Genomic DNA, 15,539 nt, shown 5'->3' on the forward strand with positions numbered 1-15,539 from the left:
TATATATATATATATATACACACACACACACACACACACACACATATATACACACACACATATATATACACACACACATATATATACGTATACATATATATAATAAATATATATATCAATAAATTGGCCAACAGATTCTTTTCCTCTGGCATGGTCAGAGAGAGGTCAGAGGGAAGGTACAAAGGATCCATGTACAAGCCAAGCTATAAGGAGGGAGAAGCCACGAGTAAGTAGAACTTGGTGGGGAGGTTACTTGAGGTTTCTGTTCAAGTGACAAACCTCACAATCTCGTACATTTTCCCACATCTCTCTCACTCTCAAACATTAAAACTTTTTTATTTATTTATTTTTTACCTCATCTCTATGTCCCATAAAGTGACATCATCACTGATCCAGGGATTGGATGGCTCGGCTGGTGTTACCATAGGATCGTATTCCACATACTGTTCCGTGTAAGCAATTAAGCTGCAGGAGGGAAGCAGAGCAGAGAATGCCATTGAGTTCCTGTAAACACTTTTATTCTGTTTTACACAAACATTGTATCGGTCTTAATATAATTCCAAATTAAAGGGGAAAAATTAGCACCACTCCCACTTTTGACAAATTGAACTGTTTTCCTTTGCCCTTGTGTGCTGTGGAGCTAAGTAGCATATTACTTTTTTCAAGTGTTCCTGCAAATCTCCAAAACATTCAGCAATAATTTTCCCATTTCTTAAGCACATCAGATAATCAATCCATTATCTCCCCGTCCCCAGAGTTTTGAGTCCTTTTGCTCCCACCTGGACCGTTAGCTCTGTAGATTCGATGCAAAATCATCATCCTGGGACCTCCTTCACTTTTGGGTTGAAGCCCTTGTTTCCTGGTCCTGTGTCTGTCTGTTGGTTTTACTCCCTGGTTGTGTGGAAGCACATCCTTTGACTTGATCTCAATATTTGACTGATAGCGCTGGACATGGAACCCAGAGTTAAAGACAATTTTCTTCCAGAATTCTGAAGACATTGCTCACTTTTTTATTTATTTGTTCTGGCACCCAGAAGTCTGGATCCATTTGGATTCTAAACAGTTTCTTTTCTCTCTGGAAACTTAGGATCTTCTCTTCATTGCTGTAGTCCTCTGACATTTCACCCTGGTCCTTGCTGGTTGTTTTGTTCACTGCGCTGGGTACAGTGTACAATATGTTTCCCATAAGTGTTATTTTTTGCTAATGTCATGCTATTTGTTTTTCCGTTCTATAATTCTTTAAAAACACTTTTTTTTAAGAGAAAGAGGAAGGGAGAGGGATATCGAACTAGAAACATTGATGAGAGGAATATTATCAATCGGCTGCCTCCTGCACATCCCCTACTGGGGACTGAATACACGACTCAGGCATGTACCCTGACCAGGGAATTGAACCAGCGACCTCTTGGTTCGTGGGTTGACACTCACGCCGCCTGGGCTGTATAATTCTTCTTAGTTAAATATTGGACATCTTGAATTGATTGATAATATAATTTTCCCTCCCATTTTCCATTTTTTTGTCTGTCTGTTTGACAGCTCTTGCAATTTTTTCCTTTCTTTATTTAAATTTGAGCTACCATTTTCTTGGGTTTCCAGAGTTTGCTCTTGTTTGTCATAGTACCTGGGTCTTGTTTTATGGATGGAGTATCTTCTCACGTGTCTGAGGATGTGAATTCTGTATTTTTATTTTCAGCTTCTTGAACAGGTTTTGGCTCCTCCGGGTCCCTTCTTGGTTTGTTTTGATTACACGCCTTCGCACTGGGGTTTTCCTTGAGCATCTGGCAAACCTCTGGACATCCACTGGTCCCTAAGCGGGAGGCACTGAAGCCGGCTCGGGGGCTGGTGTGTATGTGGACAGGACCTGCCGGCGATGGGCTTCATGCTCGGGTCACTGGGCAGCTTGCCAGTCTTTTCGCTAGAGCTCCAACGAGGGCTCTGGCATCTGTCTTCTGGGGGACATCCATTTTTCTCTAGAACGGGGGAGGCAAACTTTTTCTGGAAGACCCTGATAATAAATATTTTAGGCTTTGTGGAGCAGATGGTGTCTGCTGCAACAACTACTCAGCTCTTTTTGTAGCCTTTGTGTGTGTGTGTGTGTGTGTGTGAGAAGGGGAGAGGGAGGAAGTGGGGGGGCGGGGGGGAGAGAAATTGATGTGACTAAAACATTGATCTGCTGCCTCCTGGGCATGTGCCCTGCCTGGGAATCAAACCGGCAAGCTTTAGGGGCACAGGACGATGCTCAATCAATTGAGCCACTCCGGCTGGACAACAATTCTTGAATGAATGCATGTGACTCTTTGCCAATGAAACTGTATTTGCAGGACCAGGGAGTGGAATCGATCTGGCCCACAGGTTGTCTCTTGACTGTGGGCATATACATCTGGCTCCTGGAGGGCTGAGAGCAGGACAGGGGAGGGTTTGAGAGTCTCATAGCCCAGTATGTAGATCTTTTATTAATTCTCCTGTTTTCAGCTGGCCCTCTATCATGTGATGTGACTTTTGAGCTGATGTGGCTCAGTTTCTCCAAAGAATAAACTGCCTATCCCCTACGGTGGTAGTCACTGGGGAAAGATGGTCTCCTAGGGGGGCAGGGATCTAGCCTCCAAAGGCCCCAGGACAGGCTTTACCCATCCTGATGGGGTCAGCCCCCCGCCTCATTCTTGCTTTCCATTGTCCTTGTGCCTTTAAGAGCCAAGGCCACATTCTGTTGGGCAAACTGGCTCACTTTGTTTTAAAACTCACACCCCTAACACATAGGTTATAATGGTCATCACTTGGTCTCCATACATTTTAAAAATTAAATTTAGAAATATTTCAGGCGTGCAGAAAGACATAAAAGTAAAGGTAAAAAAAGGGTATAAAAAGGTAAAAATGTCACCTTTGAACTCACCACCCAATTAAAGAAGTAAAACATTACAAACAGAGGAAGAGTCCTGAGGTCATTAATGCTCCCCAATTACTTAGATTTTCAATCTTCAACAAATTTGCTGAAATCATTAATTCAATGATTTGTTGACTTGGAGTTCATGCCATTTTTATTCATTCACTGATATGTTGCTTTTGGGAAGGGAGAGAAGAGAAACATATGTCCACAATATTGTCTTGAGTGAATTTATTATGATTTATGTAATAATTTCCTTTCCAGTAGACACAGACTTTTAATTTCTTTAGTATACATAGTGCTGTAGTAGCACACCATTGTTCACATTGGGTTTTCCATCTTCGGGGTTATTGAGAATTGACATTCACCAGTAGAATTACTTGTGCCAAAAGGTATGGATATTTTTATGCTTATTGATCCACATAGGGGAAAAAAAAACTTTTCCTAAGCCCTGCCAACTCGAGTGCTACATTTCCTCTGGGCAATTCAGTGAGGGATGGCTTGCAGTGATTGGTCAAGGGAAAAGGAGGCATGGGTGTGAAGCATCATGGAAGAGTGACCATCATTCCTATTTAAAAATATATATATTTTTATTGATTTTAGAAAGGAAGGGAGAGGGAGGGAGGGAGAGAGAGATAGAAACATCAATGATAAGAGAATCATTGGTTGGCTGCCTTCTGCATGCCCCCCAGTGGGGATTGAGCCCGCAACCGGGGCATGTGCCCTTGACCTGAATCAAACCCGGGACCCTTCAGTCCGCAGGCCGACGCCTCTATCCACTGAGCCAAACAGACTAGGGCCATCATTCCTATTTTAGAAACATAATGAAAACGTACTGAAACACTCACTAGAAAATCAGGGCCTCTGAATGGGAAGGAGCCTGGGACCCGCATGTGGGGAGGGGTGAACAGGAGTGTATGTTAGCACCCCCTTCACTATGTGCAGTTTCTGAATGATGATGCACAAACAGAAACCGGACAGGAAGAGGGCCCGAGCAGAAAGGGAAGTGAAAAGCAGAGTAGCATCGCAGAGAGGGAAGAAGAAAGCATCAATTCATTAATCTAATGTGTTTTTCACGGTGCAGGAGGTGGGGGAGGGGAGAGACTATAAAGAAAGAACTCCTTAACTGCAGGTCACTCCGAGAAAATATAATCAATAGGGAATCTCAGAATGAATGAAGTGGAGGGATGTGAAGGTGAATTTAGCCCCTGGGAAAGGAGAGCATATGCCAGGCCAGGCATTTCAGCCCTTCTAGGTCATGATCTGAATACAACCACCTGGCTGTAATGTTACCTCTCATCTTTTCTTTTCTGACACCTAAGATGGGCTGGAAGCAAAGAGAAGCAAGGACCCCCTGGTGTCTGGAATCACATAAAAGCAAAGTTGTAATGACCTCTTTGGCTCCTTTTTTCCTCCCCGGAAACTATCATTAGACATTAAGTTCACGGGTTGGTATCACTCTAGCAGGTTTTTAATAGACCCTTAGGGCATGCAGTCCCTTGCTATCTTATCTCATTTTATCTCATTTTATTAATTACACTTTGCGATTACAGAGGGTCAGGAGGCAGAGTAGGAACCAGGATCCAATTTCAGGGAACAGTAGCGATCTGGAGATGGGCAAGATGATGATAAAAAATCAATTCAGGCGTTGGCTGCAATGCACAAATGGCTCCAGGGTAGGGCAAGAACAAGCCACCCCCAGGAGTGGATCTACAAGGACACAGCTTGATCTGTCCATATGTGGCAGCGTGGTGTGACTCCTGCAGTGACCTGCGCGGTGCCACTAGAGGTGGAGAGAAGTCTCTGGAGACACCCAGCAAAACACAGAGACTTTCCAGAATATTTGGAACTAAAATGTGGATTTCTGCATTCCCAAAGGTGGTTTGTTGAGTGCTATAAGTCTTAGGTGAATACAAAAGGGGCCCCTTGAGGACTCTGAAGAAGAGTAAGATCTCATTTACTAGTACTTGGCAACTTAAATTTTTGAAAGAACATGGGCAAGATAAGTGACCAGAAGGGCCTTTTTCTACAATGAAATAAACTCTGCCTCAAGGCTTCGGAAGAGCACCTCTCAGAGAAGATTCTTGCTTTAGGATCAAGGCTAAGGAACTCAGTTATTTGAGTTCCTTAGTGTCGTAGATCAACATGAAAAAAATGAAATCTGGTTCCCTAACCCCTGAATCTGGTCTGGGCGTGTGACTTGTTTTAGCCAATAGAATGCAGCACATTCTCAAGAGGCTGGATGCTTCTGGTCTCTCTGTTGGAATCCTGCTATCTGCATATGAACAAGGTCAGGTTGGCCTGCTGGAGGATGAGACCATGTGAGCAGACCCCAGTTGTCCCAGCTGAAGACATTCTTTTTGTGTGTTGTTGTGTTTTCTTTGTCATCTATTAAAAAAAAATCTTTATTGTTGAATGTATTACATATATCCCTTTTTCTCCTATTGATCCCTTATAGCCCGTTCTTGCTCTCTGCCCCAGGCCTCCACCAGCCTATTATCTTATATCCATGGGTTATGCATATATGCATACAAGCTCTTCGATTGGTTTCTTACCACCCATCTACCCACCCATGCCTTCCCTCTGAAATTCAACAATCTGTTCCATGCTTTTATGCCTCTGGATCTATTTTGCTCAACAGTTTATTTTGTTAAGGTCATTCTTAACCAACAGAAACCAAACATGTGAGAGCTCAGTCAAGATCACCGAGCTGTCCACCCAACATACATACACCAGGGGGAGATCATTGGTGCCAACAGAGGCAGCTAGCACATAGACACATGAGCAGCAGTAAATTGCCTGTTGTTTGAAGCCACTATGTTTTTTGAGGTGGTTTGTTATACAACAGTTGCTAACTGATACACCTGGTCTGTTATGGATTGGAAATGGGAGTTGGTAAGGGAGGAGGAAGGAGTACTGGAGACAAGTAGTATGTTGACAGGAACAAGAAAAACAAACCAACAACTAAAAAGCAGAAACAGAGACTCAAAGCATATCATGGCCAGGGTCCGTTTAGGAAAAGGGAAGCAGCTTGGGGCACTTTATGAGACCCTGACCACTGACGGGCTTTCAAAGTACATATATAAGAACATGGACCCTGAGTCAACCGGAAAAAGTAACTGAGATGTGTGTTCTTTTTTAAGAAGGCAAGGGCCTGAACCATATTGAAGACAGTCTCATTTAAAACAGTTAAAATAAGAAGGTGAAGGTGTTAAGCATTGTTTATCCAGAGAATTCATTTGTGTGTGCGGGGACCGTACTTTCCGAAGCACAACTTAAGTAACATCTCAGAATGTTTCCAGGTGTAAAAGGCGGTCTAGGCCATCTAGTTTGGTTGCCATGGTGTTGGCATTTCAGGCACATCTACCCACTCATGGGGACAATGGGACAATAGCTGAAACTGAGATGACCTGAGAAATCTGTGCAGAAGAGCCAGCCTCTTCATGCAGGGCCCTTAGGAGGCAGTCAAGGGGGACAAACCTGTGGACGGCAGGGACAGCCTCAGGCAGTACACAGGGCTCTGTGTTTAGGAGACGGAGAAGAGAGGGAGGGAGGAACTCCATCAGCACAAAACAGCCACCTGCAGGGCCAGACTCACTCCTTGGCCTGCCCTGCTGGTTCCTCTGAACACCACACACCCAGTTCATTCCATCTTATGAACTTGAGTTGGCTCCTTTCCAAAGCACTGTTTAGCACACACTGGAAAATAACAATAATCATTCTCATTCCCTGTATGTGTGCTAAGTGCCAAGGACTGGACCTAACTCACGCCATGGGTTAACTCATTAACCTTATACATTAAGTACTACTGCTCTCTCCCCTTTAAAGAGGCAGGATCCAGATCCAGTGGCTGGCTCGACCTCCACCCCCTCAATTGTTCTGTTCTGCCCTTCCGTTTGCAGAGTTTCCCTTATTCCCTGCCTTGCTGGGCCTGGCTGCACCCTTTGACCCAGCCCTGACTTTGGCCTTTTTGGAACTGGACTTTCACCATCACCACCCCTCCACCTCTCCCAACATCAGTGCTCAGGGAACTCAGTGAAAAACGGGGACACCTGTTCTCAGGGGGATGCGGGCCTTTGCCTGGTGGCTTCTGGCCAATTAGCAAGGCTCGTGGGGAGCAGGCCCAGGAGAGCGGATCTGGTGGGGATGTGGGCGCCCACCTGAGAGAGCTCAGCTTTCACCTCCTGTGAGCCGGCAGGCGCACCCAAGGCCAGCTGCCAGCACCTCCCCCTGCCCCCACCTCTGCACAGCCCCCGACAGACCAAGGCTCCAGGCGGCTTTATCTCCTGCTAACACCCGCTCCTCTCCCTCCTCCTCGCTATCTGGGAGTTTCCTGGTGGCTCTAATGAAAAACCCTTGTGTCACATTGAAAAGTTGCCAGTTATTGCTGCTGGGAATAAAATCCAGTCTCTGCTGGGAGGGAACACAGGAGAGCTCCCAACTGCAGAGGGAGGAGTGGCTGGCTGGAATAATCTCAAGGTGAGCAGCCTCCCAGGCAAAATGAGAGGGCACCAGGTGGGCCCCTCCCCAGCAGCCTGCAAACAAACAAACAGTGGGCCCTGCCAGGCTCCCCTCCCCTGCCCCGCTGTCTCTCTTCCCTCATCAGCACACCAGCTGGGCATGCGCCTCCCCCAGGTGGAAGGTTCAGGCTCTTTCCTCACCCACAGGATAGGACAGAGCGGAGTGTCCCTGCTGTGGTGAGCTCTCAGGCCAGTCTGAGGGGTGGAGAAGGGCTTCACCAAATCCTCAGAGACCGGGTCAGTCCACTTGCACATTATTCAAAATGCAGGTTCCTTACATCTACCTGGAACCACTGAATCCGAATCCCCAGAGCTAGGGTTTGGGGATCTCCATTCGTCACCCCTTGCCCCCACCTGGATCATCATGCTCAGAACTCCTGGGCCCAAGCAACTGACCCCCAGGAAAGGTGCTCCCCCACACACTGTCCTGGGGTTGCAGGCTGTGAAGTGCCCTGTGAAGGCCAGGCGTTGCAGGCACCGACCCTCCCAGCATTCCAGGACAGCCATTCCTGTCCTTGTTCACAAAGAAGCTCCAGTCCTCACACCAAGGAATCGAGGCCATCCCAGCTGTGTTGCTCGCTCACCGGTACTCGCAATCATAGCGAGATTTAAAAAGCAATTTGAGAGCCAGGTTATGATAGTGGAGTGCGGTGGCTCACAGCTGAGGCAGCGGACACAGCCACTCCCGCACAATTGTGCGGCCTCTTTCCGAAGCATTTGCATCAGTGATTCTCAGCGGGATTGATCTTGCTCTCCCAGGGACCTTTGGCAATGTCTGCAGACATGCTTGGTTGTCACATCCGTGAGGTGGGGTTTGGCATTTAGTGGACAAGGGTCAGGGATGCTGCTAAACCCTATATAATAAAAGCCTAATATGCAAATGGACCAAACAGTGGAACGACCCAGTCAGTGGGGGGCAGGGCTGGCGAGCGGGTGGCACCAGGCCAAACAACATGGGTGCCAGTGGACAGAGGGAGGGAACAGCGATCGGAGGGCAGTGGTGACTGGTGGCGGAGGGGTGATGGGGGGGCAGGGCCGGTGCTCACCAGCCTGCTGGCCCCCCTCCCCCTACCCCATCGGCCCTGCCGGTCACCTCCCGTAGAGGGAGGTCACGGGTGGGGCGATGGGACGGGCAAAGCTGGAGCTGCCCCCTGGTGGTCAGTGTGCTCCCACAGGGTGATTGCGGCTCAGCCACAAGCTGGGCTGACGGCTGTGGAGCACAGTGGTGATGGCGGGAGCCTCTCCTGCCTCTGCGGCAGCACTAAAGATGTCCAACTGTGGCCTAAACCATCAGTCGGACATTCCCCGAGGGCTCCTGGACTGAGAGAGGACGCAGGCTGGGCTGAGGGACGTGCCCCCCGCTCCCCCCGCACCTCTCCCCCGAGTACACAAGTTTTCATGTACCACGGCCTCTAGTATCCTATAATGCACACAGCAGCCCCCTACAATGAAGAATCCTCAGCTCAGACCATCAATAGTGACACTACTGAGAAACCTGGGAGGAATCCAAGATGCCATCAGAGACATGAACCCAGGTCCAGGGCCGTCCCTGGCCACGTGAAGGCCGAGCGCTCATTCAGGTGTTGGGTTTGAGAGTAATGTGTTCTTAGTCTCAATTTATTTATCTAGAAGGAAGGGACCAGTGGAGAGAGGCTTACAGGTTGACCACACACCCAGGCCCCTGTGTGAGCTGGGCTTAAAGACCCAATTTACTCTGATATCCAGCAAATACCAGGATCCAGCATTCACCCTTGATGCTTCAGATATTGGTCGTTACTTTAACCTTAGCCCATAGACAAAAAAGGTTCAGTTTGCTAGCTGCCCGATCAGATTTATTCCATACAGATTCCCCAGGTGGTCTCCCCTCTTCACTGAGAGTTCAAAAACAGACCATTTAGTTGACAAAATTGAGTCTCCCGCGAGTTAACGGAGTGGAACCAGCTCCTGGGGCAGACTGTAGCACAAATGCTGCTGCGAAGCCAGGCTGGAGGTGCCAGTTTGTTCTTTACAGTCGATTCGATGCAGTTCAGTGGTTGATGGTGTGTGGAGGCGGAACGCCTCCCTGTGGTCCAGTCCCCTCCTGTTTGCTCGGCTAGCACACAATCTCTTTCCCCTATAAAGTGAATCTGGGCGTTTTATAGCTGAAAAGGGAGCCATTCCATTTAAATTAATCAAGGGACTGAAGGCAAAGGTGCATTATGCAGCTCTTAAAGACATTGACCTTGATTGACAAGGTCCCATGGCCCCCCTCCCGCCCCCCCGGAAAGCTTTAACCATAGAATGTTTCTTGACATCACCCAGGGGAGGCTGCTGTCTCCGCTGTCCTCACCTGGGCCTGTGGTTTCTCACCCATCACTTAAGGAATGCCTACGGTCTGCCTCTTGGCATGGCACACACCTATTAGCCATAACCCTGTAACATTTCTCCTTTGTTACATTAGAAGAAAAGAGTAATTTTACGGAGGGGCACCTACCTTTCAGCCACTTTGGACATTTTTAAACAATGTCTGTCGATCTGTGCGTTCAAAAACATTATCTGGGGAAAGATAGAACAGAGGTGTGAAGACCAAACTAGAATCTCCCCCCCGCTTTCACCCTGAGAACCCAAATCCCGTATTTCTCCCAAGATCCTAACACCTGCTCTGTATAGACTTCAACCCTCCAGCAACCATTTGCCTTTTAGAAATTTCCTACTGCCATTGGGATTTGCGATTAGCCCACGTCATATGTTCTCCAGGACTGTGCTATCTATAGTTTAGGTCTGGATTCCTAAAACTGATTGCAAACTTAAAGGCAGCATATGCTTTACAAAGCTGAGCAGCAGCATTGGCAGGTAACACACACGCGTGGTACCTGGCCTGACTGATCTCCAGTGACCCTCACCTGCACACTTTTACACCTACATCACCCCCAGGTGCTCTGCGTACTGGACTAGAATCATCAAATAGCTATTTCACATTCATGTGTCCTCTTCCCCACCCAGTAACAAACTTGTCAAAGGCAGATAGCTAACACTTTACTCCTTGGGGTTCCCCCATCCTGGAGGCCAATAAAGCATAATGTGAGGAGTGGATTCTGAAGTTACTTCATTACCAGTGAACCCCAGGAAGGAGTAATGTAATTAGCCACTGTCTCCTGACTTGGTTTGAACGGGTAACTCCTTGTCATGAAGTAAGAGAACATGGGACCAAATAATGCTGAAAAGGCTTTGGGAGGGGAGCTTGCTGTTTTCATGAACTTTCCTTTTGTGTCACAGCAGGTCAGTGGTCCAGGACCGGCTTCCTCTGGAAGCACATTGCAATTTTAAGGACCTTGTAACATGACTCCCTCCCCGCGCCAGCTCCTGTGGGAGACCGGACTATGGCAGTCTCCCTCAGTATCGGGAGAACTCATTGATGTCTTTCTTTCAAACTGCTGGAGGAACTGGGTAGAGAATGTCCCCTCTCAAGCGTCCATGGGCTGTTCGCACACAGCACTCAAAGGTTCTAATCACCCACAGCTCGTCTCCACTGTGGTTTCCAGGAGCTCAGAGCTCACTCAGCTCTCAGAGGTGAACACTGAAAGGTTTCTGAACTGGCCACATCTCCTGTGGGAGGGCAGGAGGTCGTTCATTCACCTGTTTCCGGATGTCCTCTTTTGTCGTTTTCCGGACTGGCTGACTGGGTATGTGCACAGGGCTCTGGGACTGGGACTCTTCTGTCACGCCGTATACAGACTAGAGAGGAAGCAAGAAGACAGAATCATGCACCCTCAGAGCTAACGGGGGCGTCCGGGGTGAGCTAGCTCAACCACTCACCCGCTGTGACACCCCAGTCCCCTCTGTGACATCCCAACAGTGGATGATCAGCCTCTGCTTGAATTTCTCTGGTGATGGGAACTCTGTCCCATCTCTGTGTTACCACTGCTAGAATGTCCTTCCTTTTATTGAGCTGAAATGGTCTCCTTGCATATCAGTGTTTCTCCAAACATGGTCCTTAGACCATCTGCAAAGAATCGTCTGGGGGTACTTGGTAAGGATGCACATGGACCTACTGAGTCAGCATCTCTGTGGATGGGGCTTGTGAATCTGTACTTTTATCAAATGCCTCAGGTGATTCTGAGGCGCGAGATCGTTCAAGAACAATTGCTGGAGATTATGCACAGAGATCCCCTCTAGGTTCTCTGATGGCCTGTAGATGGCACGCCCATCTAGTACAAACTTGGGAGAGCAGAGTTTCAGATTTTTATGCTTTTGAGTTAAGTAGTTTTCTGCACTCAGTTTCTCCATAACTATGGCTGCTGTTTAAGCTATTCCTTGTGTTAGAGTCAGGTTAAAAGCAATCTTTGCATTGGGAAAGAAACAAAACCCCAAAGGGTATACAATGCACAGCTGAAATCAAGAAGGCCTCAAATAGGGTAGATATGGGCTCCGGGAAATTCTGGAATAAAATTCTATTGTAATTAGGGGGCCCTTAAAGATTAAATGAGGCCATTTTAAGATGAACACTATCAAACATATTACAGTGGGCATCACTATCTCAGTGAAGACTGAAAGATGTAAGTAGATTCCAGAAGTTGATATATATGCCATGTCATATAGATAAGAGAAAATGAGAGGATTGATTCTTTGGGGCACACATCTCTAACCTTTTGAAATTAACAGAATGGAGGCCAGACACTTTCTCCCACAATATGCTCCCTGGTGCTGCTGTGAGGGTGGGCTGCATCGACTGTGGGGCTGACTGAGTATGGCAGGCTTGGGTACACCATGGCCACTGCCCCTTCGGTATAGTGAACATAAGTGATCATTGGCTCATTCACAGTTGGGCAAGATGGTGATTTGAGTTTGGATGACCTTGCTATCTACACTAAAAGACTTTCAAAGTATAAACTCACTTTCATCAGTGGGGTTTCCATACTTCTTGTTCCCTTAGTTTCCTTTCCTCCATGCCTCCTCCCATAGTCAACTGCTGTTTACCCTTGAGACCTCTGCAGACTTGAGCTGGCATGGGAAGCCCTTGGGCAGTCCTGGTCTGGCGCCCCCTCCTGGCACTCCTGAACCACCCTGTACTTCCCCAATGCCTCCCTCCTGCCTCTGTTGTGTGTTGGCTTGTTTCGTCCCCACTAGCTGTGGGCTTTGTGAAGACTTATTTCAGCAGCAAGGAGAGTGCTAAGCACACATCAGCCACTCCACAAATATTTGTCGAATAAATGAATGAAATGGTTTCAAGGGACGAAATGGGGTAGAATTAACAAATAGCAAATTATTGTTTGAACAGTAGCAGAAATGAAAGGGCCATTCACATCAAGAATTTTTAATTCAGCTACACTCTCGAACCTTTTTAACCTTTTGCGGGTTCTTCAAACGTCGACATTTTCTGATATCCATTTCTGTGGTGTTCACACAGCCTGGCTGAAAAGGAAAAAAAACACACAAACAAAACACATCACATACAGGACCGAGTGAAGATCACCTTTCAATTTAGCCCAAGTGACACCATCAGAACCCATCTTTCTCTTTCCCTATACACACAACGCAGGATTATCTCCACTTTGCCATTTGCAATTTTTTACAAAGACGTAAACGTGTTCCTCCATAGAGTTTTATATGAGACATAAAAGCTTATATTATCTCAGGATGATATGTAGAAGGTAGAGTGTACAGTGTATAAGAGCAAACTTATTACTCAAAGTGACAAGGTTGCTTCAGTCAGAGCCCTTGTTATTGCACACATCTAACCGACTAAACACACTCCAATATTGGGATTCGGAATTGTTTCTTTAGTTTTGCTCTTCACCAGTTTTTAGGAAGGCTGAGAGAGTTTATTCATTTTAGTTCCATTTCATGAGGAAAATGCCAGATTTGCTTTAATAAGATGAGATCAGAAATACAAGCATCATGGATTTTATATTTGTGAGTTTGCCTACCTGCTAAAACTTATTTATAATCCCTAAATCAACACTTATAGTGCACCCACGGTCATTCAGAGACATTTACAGAGCAACAAAAAGTTTGGGTTGTCCAATGTGCATGCTCCCGGCTGAGGTTGAATAAGATGACATTAAGTCTTCTTGTTTAAACTTTTCATATCCTATATAATAAAGAGCTTATATGCTAATTAGACCAAATAGCAAAACGACCGTCCGGACAACCTTCTGGATGAAGCCAGGGCTGTGAGGGCCGGCCAGGGCTGTGAGGGGCTGCAAGGAGCTATGAGGGCCGAGCCCCTTGCATGAATTTCGTGCATCGGGCCTCTAGTTGTAAATACGTGTCCTTTTCTAGGTCTATTTAATGTCACTATTTTCACATTTCTGTGGGTTTTTTTGTTTGTTTTGTTATTGCTGGATTTTATTGTTTAAAATGGCCCCCAAGCATAGTGCTGAAGTGCTGTCTAGTGTTCCTGAGTGCAGGAGGCCGTGATGTACCTACAGAGAAAATGTGTTAGATGAGCATCATTCTGGCATGAGACACACTGCTGTTGGCCATGAGTTCCATGTTGATGAATCAACAATATATAGTAAGGTGTCTTTAAACAGAAGTGCACAATAAACAAGGTTAGGCATTGATCGGTTGATGGCAGTGGTTCGATGCAGTGGGTCAGCAATGGTTCAGGGTTCGCTGACTCAGTGTTGGCGGCCACCTTATGAAACATAACCATGAATAACAGGACCTGGCTGCATTTAAAATAGAATATTCTAAGATTTAGTTGAACCACAGTAAATATGGAAGTTGCTTATTTTGGGTCTGTAAACTTCCTGGGGCCAAAGGTGGAGTTCCCAGGTGGAGTTCTCACAGGTCTCCATTTCCGATTCCATATTTTCATGAATGGATAATTTATAAAAGGTAGAACTGGCATACATTCCAGAAAATCTACTGAGATTATGTGAATGAGTGGCAAAACCATTCCACAAAGCTCAGCAGTGTTCTTAAGAAGGAGACATCTGGTGGCTAAAGATGGTCATTTCTTTCAAGCGAAGGAAGAAAATAAGAAAACTTAAGGGAACTGAACAGAGCTTTCTCACCACTGGCCTGTGGACATCCCAGAAGGCCCGCTCTTGACTATCCAAGATTTTCCTTTCTGTCTTGTCCTTTTTCCGATCAATCCTGAAAGCATAAAGGAAGGAAATCAGAGACTTTTTCATTGTTTTCCCTGATTCTAGGAGCTGATACAACAGGACTATTGGCACCTGTGTGGTCTCGCTCTGTGCAGAGCTGTGAAACGTGGGTGGACAGTTCCTTCAAGGAAACCTCATGAAGTCCACTCATAAGAGAACTTGTTTGAGATTAGACTGCAAATTTCCACGCATGTGTAATGAGCACGGTAGGCCTCAGGGGAGCAGGAGGGCAACTGTCCCTTTGGAGGATTACGATTTGCATTATTAAGAACTGAATAAACCGCTGGCATGCCTCTGCCCATCCAAGTGGGCCCTGTGCACTCAAATGATAGGAAGGAATAACCAGAGGCCGGCATTGTTTCCTCCTCAAATTTGAAGGTTTGCTTTAGTTTCAGAGTCAGTAGAAATGTCTTCAAAATGCTGCAATTACACGTTTTAAGAGTCACTTAAACCAGCTGCTTGTTTAAAGTAGAGTAATAGCCTTGGTGTGTGACAGAAATCAGAAGGCAAGTACCAGGAAGCACAAACTGCGAGAGGGAAATTGCAGGTGACAAAGGCAGATTCTACATTCCAATGAGGCACATAGATGAAAGGCTTTAAAATAAAGAAATAGCCTGTATTACTTCACAGTATCTCTCTACGCAAAAAGTAACTCGGAATAATTGCCATGTAACTTCTGGTTCTTGGCTCTCTTGGGAGCACTTTAGTTTACTGGAATGAAATAAACCTGTAATCGCCCTGTGATTTTTGTGATAATCATTGTGTACTTAAATGGCCCACAATTATAATGCAACTATAGGCCTGGTGCATGAAATTCATGCGGCGGGGGGGTGGGGGGGGGTGGTGTCCTTCAGCCCAGCTTGCACCCTCTCCAATCTGGGATCCCTCTCACAATCCAGGACTGCTGGCTCCCAACCGCTTGCCTGCCTGCCTGATTTCTCCTAACTGCTTCTGTCTGCCAGCCTGATCACCCCTTAACCACTCTCCTGCCAGCCTGATCAATGCCTAACTGCTCTACTGTCAGCCTGATTGCCCCTAACTGCC

At 46.6% G+C, this 15,539-nt stretch overlaps 1 protein-coding gene across 12 annotated transcripts in view; it reads right to left on the reverse strand.

Annotated features, from left to right (window-relative positions):
- The window catches only part of RGS6 (regulator of G protein signaling 6), a 483,467-nt gene that overhangs the window by 59,285 nt on the left and 408,643 nt on the right, over positions 1–15,539 (reverse strand). For all 12 annotated transcript variants that reach the window (XM_059691684.1, XM_059691693.1, XM_059691692.1 and 9 more), the window contains 5 exons: positions 14,403–14,484; positions 12,718–12,792; positions 11,017–11,115; positions 9,875–9,936; positions 355–465 (listed from right to left, as the gene is read on the reverse strand). In XM_059691684.1, the coding sequence (XP_059547667.1) occupies positions 355–465; positions 9,875–9,936; positions 11,017–11,115; positions 12,718–12,792; positions 14,403–14,484 (429 nt within the window). The remainder of the gene's footprint in view (positions 1–354; positions 466–9,874; positions 9,937–11,016; positions 11,116–12,717; positions 12,793–14,402; positions 14,485–15,539) is intronic.

This window comes from Myotis daubentonii, chromosome 1 (genome assembly GCF_963259705.1).
Source record: "Myotis daubentonii chromosome 1, mMyoDau2.1, whole genome shotgun sequence".
NCBI lineage: Eukaryota > Metazoa > Chordata > Mammalia > Chiroptera > Vespertilionidae > Myotis > Myotis daubentonii.